The 10,000-nt window shown below is 42.1% G+C and overlaps 1 protein-coding gene across 3 annotated transcripts in view; it reads left to right on the top strand.

Moving 5' to 3' along the window:
* arhgap29a (Rho GTPase activating protein 29a) overlaps positions 1-10,000 on the top strand; it is a 65,874-nt gene that overhangs the window by 36,417 nt on the left and 19,457 nt on the right. For 2 of the 3 annotated variants that reach the window (XM_046847077.1, XM_046847076.1), the window contains exons 4-10: positions 4,348-4,444; positions 5,016-5,088; positions 6,278-6,338; positions 6,536-6,682; positions 8,315-8,379; positions 8,746-8,856; positions 8,980-9,060. In XM_046847077.1, coding sequence (XP_046703033.1) covers positions 4,348-4,444; positions 5,016-5,088; positions 6,278-6,338; positions 6,536-6,682; positions 8,315-8,379; positions 8,746-8,856; positions 8,980-9,060 — 635 coding nt within the window. Of the gene's footprint in view, positions 1-2,144; positions 3,414-4,347; positions 4,445-5,015; positions 5,089-6,277; positions 6,339-6,535; positions 6,683-8,314; positions 8,380-8,745; positions 8,857-8,979; positions 9,061-10,000 lie in introns of those variants that run through there. The other variant, XM_046847078.1, reaches the window with a different exon arrangement.

Genomic DNA, 10,000 nt, shown 5'->3' with positions numbered 1-10,000 from the left:
CTGTCTATCCATCCACACACCTGTCTGTCTATCTGTCTACCTATCTGTCTGTTTGTCTGCCTACACACCTGTCTGCCTGTCTGTCTATCCATCCACACACCTGTCTGTCTGTCTGCCCATACACCGGTCAGTCTGTCTATTTTTCTTTCTGTCTGTCTTTCTGTCTGTCTGTCTATCAAACCACACACCCATCTGTCTATATGTCTACTTATCTGTCTGTCAGTCTGCCTATACACCTGTCTGCCTGTTTGTTTGTCTATCTATTTACAAAGGTCTGCCTGTCTCTCCTATCTATCTATCTATCTATCTATCTATCTATCTATCTATCTATCTATCTATCTATCTATCTATCTATCTATCTATCTATCTATCTATCTATCTATGCAAAAATGCCACAGGAAAATAAAAATAACGTATAAAGTGTTTTTAAGTTATTTCACTTTTGCTCGTCCACACCGAGTGTGAAATTAGTGTCTCTGCACATTTCTGCTTATTTCCTGCTCCAACACACCCAGTAAGCGTAGGTTCATCGAATAATGAGCTGACTCAGGAGTGTTGAAGAAAAACACACACCAGACCATAGCGCACACGTCAATCCAGAGTGGGAGTATGATTCTTCTTCAAAGTATTCAGAAAGGGATAATGAAAAAACACCTGGCAGGAGGTTGGGTGGAGGAGCAGAAACACCATCTGGACTGGACCCTGATGGGAAAAATGTGCGTCTATGTTGAAATGTCCTGCCTTCAAGCATCTCCACACACATTTTGTGGAAATAAAGCAAATCTCACAGGCTGTGATTGGGAATTCCCCCTCTCCTTCTCTCGCATGTTTTCCCCCCCTCTCTCCTTCCTTATGTTGCTGTTTCTGGTTGTATTCCAGGAGGCCAAGGCGCTTTCATGCAGCATGATAGAAGTGTTGGGTTTCAGAAGAAGGAAATCTGCACTTCCTGTCTTGGTGAAGAGGGGGGTTTTCTCTGCAGAAGAGCTGATTCCATGGTTCTGTTCTAATATTATGTTTCGTGGAGAAAATGGGTGGCTCTAGCCCGTTGGATGTAGCTATTGGTTTGATTGGATTGGTGGAGTGAATGGGTGTAGAGAGTTTGTTGGATATAATGAGTGGGTCGAGAGACTTGGTGTAGTGAATGTGATGGTGTAAATGGGTGGGAGGAGCAATCGGGTGGTGTAAATGGGTGGAGAGAGTGTGTAGAGTGAACGGGATAGAGTAAGTAAATGTAGATAAGAAGTGATTCGAGAGCCTGGATAGAGTGAATGAGTGGGTGGAGTCAATGGGTGGTGAGATTGGATACAGTAAATGTGTGTAAATAGCCAAGTGGAGTGAATAGGTGGAGACAATGGGTCAGTCTAAAGACTGAGTGAACTGAATAAGTGGGTGAAGGGAGTATGTAAGTGAATGGGTGGAGTGAGTAGGTGGAGATAATGGGTTGGTTAAAAGACTGGATAGAGTAAATCAGTGGGTGGAGTAAATGTTTGGAAAGAGTGGGTGGAAATAATGGGTGGGTAGAAAGACTTTGTGGACTGAATGGCTGTAAATGGGTGGGTGGAACAATTTGGTGGAGTGAATTGGTGGGTGGAGTAAATATGTGGAAAGGGTGGTTAAAGTGATTGGGTGAAACAATTGGGTGGAGATAATAACTGGGTCAGATGAAGGGGTGGGTCAAGAGACTGGGTGGAGTAAATAAGTGGGTGGAGCAAATAGGTAAAGTAAATGGGTGGAGTGAGGTGTTTGGTGAAGTCAAGAAAATAGACGTTTTCGGGTAAAAACAAAGTGTGGAAGTTGTGATGAGTTTTTAGACTTGTTCCGAGCAGTCCAGAGTTCCTGAGAATTCTCCAAGCCCTGTTCAAAGCATTGTTAGCTATTTTTTTTTACTAAAGAATCAGTGCTGAACCTCACTTCTGAATATTTTTAAACATGATTTAGATCAGCTGAATTTTAGATTCATGCTAAATCCATCTGTAGCTTCTATAGCAGCCTGAGGTCAGTGTTTTAATTTCTCCCAAGGGATGGATGAATGGATGGATGGATGGATGGATGGATGGATGGATGGATTAATGGATGGATGGATGGATGGATGAATGGATGGATGGATGGATGGATGGATGGATGGATGGATGGATGGATAAGCAGTCAACAATACATAGCTTTGTCTATACTAACATTTTCCTCAATAAATCTTGCATGCAGTTCAGTAAGAAAAACGATTACTCACACTAGCTTTGCAGCTTTACTTCATCGAATCACATTTCCTGTGCTTTCAACAGTCACACAAATGAAAAGAAAGGGAAGTAAATACCAAAATAAAACATGTGTGTTACTGTGTCACTGTATAGTCAAAAGAGCCCAAACTTGTGTTTGTATTGTTTAAGTTTTAAAATGAAACCTTAAGCTGGTAGACCAAAAGCAAGTATCACAGAATTCCTTATGAAAGCTAGCGTATGCCAATATTTTGGCATCATTGATGTTTGGAAATGGAAAAGATTCAACAAACATCCATTTATATATAGCATATATTTTTAAGATATGGCATGAAAACAGAACTTGGATCAGATAGATTGAGAGATTTGTTCAACAAATTAATGGATTTGTTAACAATATGCTCAATTCATCTGAATTGCTTCAAACGTGTCTGTTGATGTTTACAGTCAGTCGGTCAAACCACAAATATTGCCCGGCCACTTGCTTCTGAAATCACCTCTGCATGTAATCCAAGTAGAGATCTCATGACACACCTCGTGATTGATATTTCACCATAGAACGAGAACTTATGCTTTTGTGGACTAAGGTTGACCCCAGATATATCCACTTGTCATGATGGGAATTTTATTCTAAATGCAGGCGGTTCACTTCCAATCCAGGTAAAAGATTCACTGATATCTGCTTTGCCCATTAGCCTGTGGAACCTGGGCCTGTTTTTCCCAGAAAGCAGAAAAGTAGAAGAAAAGCAAAACAATGCCCATTTTTACACAATGATGTCATTTCCACGCTCAAACTATGAGTGGCTGAAGAGAGCTGCCATTGTGTTCTTGTGAGCTTCAGGATGTCCTGTCCGGGGGGAGGGAAGGGGGTAGTCGGGTGGTTGTTGGAAAGAGGACGTGACTGTCAGCCATAGCTTTGCAAATGAAGGTAGAGTTCGCTCGACATGAATCCTTAAAAATCACAAACGATATCTTTGAAATATCTCATGAACAAATCTTTGTGAAGCTGGACGCTTAGCGGGGTCAATTCCCTGGTACCAGTCTGGACAGTCTTGGTCTTTTGGAAGTGATAAACCAGCAAGAAACTTGAGGAGACATCTAAAGATTTATCTAAGGCTCCTATTTGCATCATAAAGAACCTTGGTTCCAATCATCAGGCATTTTTTTTTTACTAAATCTGGATGGGAAGCCTTTCAGTGGGTAAGTCTCAGCAATTTGGAGCTGCTTTATGGCTTGGGGTTCACACAGGAAATTCATAGTATTTTCTTTGGTGCAAAACACGTTCTTATTTGTACATGGGTTGAAATGTGGAAGTAGTTCTTTGTTAACATTTCTCATCAATCTGACTGAATTTGTTGGTATTGGTATTAAAGGTATTGGTCCCTAGAAAGAGTTGACATGCTCACTGACTTGCCAAATCGAAAAAAAAATTCCATATTTTTAAAGATCTGCATGTACAGGTGTTATAATCCCCTTACCATGATTGAGAATAGCAGCAGAGTTCTTCAGGGTTGAAGCAAAGCTGTTAAGGTTTCTGAGACGGCTCCTGGGATGTCCCGTAATCATAACCAGTGCACATAATCACTGCTAATTTTGGTGATGTGGAATTAGAGTTCGGCTTGCCTGAGAAGGATGGTGGTTTCTAGCTTGACCTCTTGCCCATTTGGCTGTTTAAAATTTCCTAAAAGCTTCCAGGACACAAGTAAGTTCTCTGGAATGCCGATGGCGTCAGCGAGTTTGGCGGAGGCACTCACTAGCCTTTCGTTTATTATTTCTACATAGGGTTTGACAGGAAATTTATTGTGGGGTGGTTGATTGCAGCTCATTTGCACTGGTGTTTTCATATCTCACTGTTTCTGCTATTTGGGTGTTTAGATGCAACACAGGAAATGGGTACAACATAACACACTGAGGAAAAGCCCTTCAAGATTTTGAGGTTTTGGATTATAATTTATGAACTTTTACTATACTGTAGAACAGCAACTGAAAATTACTCCCCTCTTGTCCTTGCACAAGGAATCCAAAGAAATGAAAACAAGCCAATACATTGTAAAATCTCTTGTACCGTAGAAATGCTTTTTAAAATCAAGGTGTGAGATTTTGGTACAAATTGTGACACCTTTACCTGTGCCAGGTGTGAACTTCAAGGAAGTGAATGAGGACAACAAGCGAGAGCTGTTCAGTGATATCTACTCATCCATAGACACACTGGCCTTCACCTTCGGCAATGTGTGAGTGTGCTTCTACTGGTATTGTTGCATGAGTAATTGGGGGCAGGAGGGAGAATTGAATGTGGGGGAGAAGGGAGGGGTGACTGGAACAGGAGGGAGAGTTGACTGGGGGAAAATGGGAGGCCTGACTGGGGCAGGAGGGAGAGTTGACTGGGGGGCAGTAGTGGACTTGACTGTAACAGGACGGAGAGTTGACTAGGGCAAAGGGGGAGTTGACTGGGGGGAAGAGAGGGCTGCTGAGGCAACGGGAGAGTTGTCTAGGGCAGGAGGAAGAGTTGACGATGGAGGAAAAGGGAGGGTTGACTGGGGAAGAGGGAGAGGTGCAGGTGGGAGACTAGGCTCAAGCGGGAGGAGGGTGGGCTAGGTCAGGAGTAAGACTTTCACTATGGAGAAGATTTGATCCTGAGTCAGCAGTGGAAATGCCTGTGTCTGTTTCTTCTGATTAGTCTGAAAATACTGTTTTTTTATCTGTGCCTGTGTGTAAAAGCTCTGGTGAGTCAGAAACCAGACGCCCCTGATTGTTTGTGTGAGGTTCTGACTTCTTTCTTCCTCTCTCACTGTTGTCTCTCAGAGTGTCTGACTTCCTTATGGGCGATGTAGAGAATGGATCATCTTTGCGGCTTGCCCAGACCCGCAGGAGCAGGGTAAGTCATCTACACATTGATACTATATCGCTGAATATCACCTGGAAGAGGGGCACGGAATTTAAAAGTGAGAAGCTGGCTTTGTTTATAAATTGAGAAGTGAAATGGTACAGTAGAAGTTAGGTTTCAGGGGTTAAGACGTTAGCCTTATGTTTGGCATGTTGTGTATTCAAATCCCAGTACCACCCAACTGCCCTTGAGCAAGACCCGTACTTAACCCTCAACTCCTCAGTTATGTTATGAAATAAAGTACTAAGATAATTATAAGTCTGTCTGGCTATGGGTGTCTGCCATATCCCATAAATGTATATGAGATCATAGGTAGAGGTGTGGATCAGGATTGGTATCTTGCTAAACTCAGAAAATCTACAAAAGACAAAAAAACAACAAACAGGAATGTGAGGAATTAGTTAACCATTATTATTATACAATTACCATGTTGTTAGCGTGTTTATTTACCTGCACTTGAAATATTAGCTGATGCAATGTAACTTAATCCTGGTCTACCCTGTCTTGCTGAGGAACATAATTACATCTTTTCACGTTTTCCACTGTCTTCAGTGGAAAAGGTGTTGGATTTCTGATCGAAAGGTCCTTAGATCAAATCCCGGCACCACCATGCTGCTACTGCTGGGCCCTTAGAGTCTCTTGAGCAAGGCCCTTAACCTTACACTGGTCAGTTGTAAAAAGACGAGATCATTGTTGGTCACCCTTAATATGGAACTAGAGGAATGTCCTGCAATCCAGCTGATATAATACCTGCTAGTGTTTAAACAGTAAGTTGAATCTTTAACAGAGAACATGAGGAAGGTCAAACCTGAGCAAACACCAGAGCATGGAGTAACAAGAACTGTGCATGTTCTTCTCTGGTCTCCACTCTGCTCATGAGTCAGGATACAATTAAGCATGTCATTTCTCCTGTTCTAGAAACTTAGCTTTAATATCTTCTTGCATAAAGATTACCTATAGACAGGGGAGATTTGATAACAGCTGGAATAAAATCAGGACTTGTGAAGTAGTAAAGATGCTAACCTTTTAAAGCTTATAAGGTCAAATTCTACCACCAAGCTGCTGGGCCCCTGAGCAAGGCCGTTAACCCTCAAATGCATATATGAGTTTATTGTTGCCTTGTTGTTGCTCTTATTAAGGGATTTTGCCAAATTATATAAATGAGGTTCTCCTTTTTCAGTCTACAGAGAACCTGTCAATAGAGCTGGGTGGAGACAGTTCGGAAAAAAATGACCCTCCAGGTAAGACATTTATTTTTTTCATTTATAATTTCCAGATAACTGCTAAAAAACTAACATTCAAGGTCACAAGCATAAGCGAATCATGCCTTAGCAGGTTTGATTGACTTCAGCCAGGTTTCTAGACACATTCCTGGATATATTTTGTGACCCTTTAGAAGCAAGAAGTTGTATGTTGAAATTGTGGTGTGTGTGTTGAGGTCCTGCCTCCCCGGTGCGAGTGTTGGAGTTGGATGATGTTCTGCAGCGCAGTGAGAGCGGCGTGGAGTCGGCACTTCTCTACGCCAAAGCCTGGTCCAAATACACCAAGGAGCTTCTGAACTGGGTCGACAAACGCCTCAGTATGGGTAAGTGAGTGCAGCTGAGCATGTAGAGAAATCTTCATCTAACTTTTAGAACATCTATCTATCTATCTATCTATCTATCTATCTATCTGTCTGTCTGTCTGTCTGTCTATCTGTCTGTCTATCTATCTATCTATCTATCTATCTATTACAAATAAAAAAATAAATAAAAATCATTTGAATAAATATATTTACAGCCTTTGCTCAATACTTTGTTGAAGCTCCTTTTGACAACAATTACAACCTCAAGTCTTTTTGAGTTTGATGCTACAAGCTTGGCACCTATTTTTGGGCAGTCTCCAATTCCTATTTGCAGAACCTCTCAAGCTCCATCAGGTTGGATGGGGAGGGTCAGTGCACAGCCATTTTCAGATCTCTCCAGAGATGTTCAATCAGGTTCAAGTGTTGAGCTCTAGCTGGACCACTTGAGGACATTTACAGCGTCGTCCCGTAGTCACTCCTTTGTTATCTTAGCTGTGCATTGAGGGTCATTGTCCTTTTGGAAGATGAATCGTCACCCCAGAGGTCCAGAGCGCTCTGTAGCAGGTTTTTATCAAGGACGTCTCTGTACATTGCTGTATTCATCCTTCCCTTGATCCTGAGCAGTCTCCCAGTTCCTGCTGCTGAAAAACATGTGAAGTTTACAAGTCAAGTTTATTTCTATAGTGCTTTTCACAACAGACATTGTCTCAAAGCAACTTTACAGAAATCAACAGTCAAGCTAAATAGTATGCATTTATCCCTGATGAGCAAGGAAAAAACTCCCTTAGATGTTATGAGGAAGAAACCATGAGAGGAACCAGACTCAATAGGGGAACCCATCCTCATTTAGGTGACATAAAGAGTCCTTCAGGTGCCTTTCGGCAAACTCCAGGTGGGCTGCCATGTGCCTTTTACTAAGGAGTGGCTTCCGTCTGGCCAATACATACAAGCCTGATTGGTTGAGTTATGCAGAGATGGTTGTTCTTCTGAAAGGTTCTCTCTCCAAAAAAAACACACTGGAGCTCTTTCAGAGTGACCATCTGGTTCTTGGTCACCTCCCTAACTAAAGGCCCCTATCCCCTTATCGCTCAGTTTGGTCTGGTGGCTCCACTCTAGGAAGAGTCCTGATGGTTCCAAACTTCTATTTACGGATGATGGAGATCACTGTGCTCTTTGGGATCTTCAATGCTACAGAAATGTTCCTGTCCCCTACCCCAGATATGGTCCTCGATACAATCCTGTCTCCGAGGTCTACAGACAATTCCTTGGAATTTAAAGGGCTTGGTTTGTGCTCTGACATGCACTTTTATCTGTGGGACTTCATATAGACAGGTGTGTGCCTTTCCAAATCATGTCCAATCAACTGAATTTACCACAGGTGGACTCAAGGATCATCTCAAGGATGATCAGTGGAAACAGGATGCACCATGAAATCCACTTTCGAATAAAGCTGTAACACAAAATGTGGAAAAAGTGAAGCGCTGTGAAAACTTTCTGGACGCATCGTATGTTCATGTGGAACTCATCAGGATGTACTGGAAGGAACCTTGCTGTGGTTCTGTAGCAATTCTTCGCATTATGTTTGGATCAGATGTTTTATCTGTTCAGTGTCATAGTGACTGATGTTTCCTAATTAAACTCTCTCCCTGACAGATGTGGAATGCGCCAAAAACCTCACCAAGATGGCCGAGTCCGCCAAGACGCTCGCCAGTCAGCAGGTTAGCTCCTCCCCCTGCCCTCTTCCCCTACACATCACCTTTAATCACACTGTTCACTTGGGAGGGAATTACACCATTAACACACTGACACTTGTCCAGTGTGTGTTTGTGTGTGGGTGTGTGTGTGTGTAGGGTTTTAATATTTTATTTATATTTTACACCACAATGATGTTGATTTCTGGATTCTGGTCAGAAAATTATCATTCTTTTTTTATATCAGCCTCAACTATCTATGTATCTATCTATCTGTCTGTCTGTCTGTCTGTCTGTGTCTATTTCTCTTTTTTGTCTGTTTGTCTGTCTTTCTATTTTTTTCACAGATAGTGTGTGTGTGTGTGTGTGTGTGTGTGTGTGTGTTTTGAACAGGAGTACATGCCGTTCCGTGATATTTACACGTCTGCCTTCCAGAACGATCTCGAACACAGCCAAGTGCTTCTCCACACGGCCTCCGCTCTACAAGCCAACAAATTCATGCAGGTACCATGTGTGTGTGTGTGTGTGTGTGTGTGTGTGTGTGTGTGTGTGTGTGTGTGAGCTGATCAGAGTCAGGTGTTGATGTGTGTGTTGATGTGTGTGTAACGTGTGTTTATATGGCTGTAGCCTCTTCAGGCACGGAAGAACGAGCTGGATAAACTGAGGAAGGAGATGAAGGAGCAGTGGCAGAGAGAGCAGAAGAAAATGGTTAGTTGAAATTGTTCTGTTTTGTGTGTGTGTGTGTGTGTGTGTGTGTGTGTGTGTGTGTGTGTGTGTGTGTGTGAGTGTGTGAAATTCTGTATATACTGTATTTTCTAGATGATCACACATCTGGTTCCTGCAGAGTAGCATGTCCTCAGAGATTGAAAAGGGGGCGTGGTTGTAGCAGGGGTGTGGTCTATATCCAACATCACAAAGAGTGATGTTGATGATGTTAATGATAATGATGATGATGATGATGAAGATTCAGTGTCAGTAAAGGCGCTAAACTTTATTCCATTCTAGAACCATGCTAAGGAAACTCCACTGATGATGACACAGTGACAGGTTATGGTTAAACACGTGGCTTATTACTGTTCAAACCAAGTTCTAGTGATGATGGTAAAAGGGTTCTGCTTTCATACTGATAGAACGTGAAGTTCTGCTACCCCAGTGGTCAAAGATATATTAAGTAGCTTGTGTGTGTGTCTTTGTTTCGTTTATCAGCAGTTCCTCACACTGTTTCCTGTTCCAGTTTCAGTGGTTCTTCAGTTAAACAGGTTGCACAGTTCAGGCTTTAATGAGTTCCATTAAATGTTCATCATCGTCTGGTTGTTCCATGCACTATACATCAGGATCTTTTGGAGCTCAGATGATGAATTCACTCACTTTTCTGTCCAATGAAATTAAGTACACAGTATTTCAACAATCTGTTCCAGATATTAGATAGATATACTGTATGTGCTTCTTCTCCAATGTTGGAAACAAATTTGGAAGCAGTGTCATCAAATTTTCCCTTCACTTGAACTAGGAGACTCAAATGTGTTCCAGCATGACAATTCAAACTCTGTGTACAAAGACAGCTCCATGAAGATTTCCATTGGTTGGAGTGGAACCCAACCCACTCACCTCCAAACCTACTTCAGTACCTGACTTTACTGACACCCTT

This window comes from Silurus meridionalis, chromosome 4 (assembly GCF_014805685.1).
Source record: "Silurus meridionalis isolate SWU-2019-XX chromosome 4, ASM1480568v1, whole genome shotgun sequence".
Taxonomy (NCBI): Eukaryota; Metazoa; Chordata; class Actinopteri; order Siluriformes; family Siluridae; genus Silurus; species Silurus meridionalis.
The sequence above is the reverse complement of the archived record's forward strand: the minus strand, read 5'-3'. Positions and strand labels throughout refer to the sequence as shown.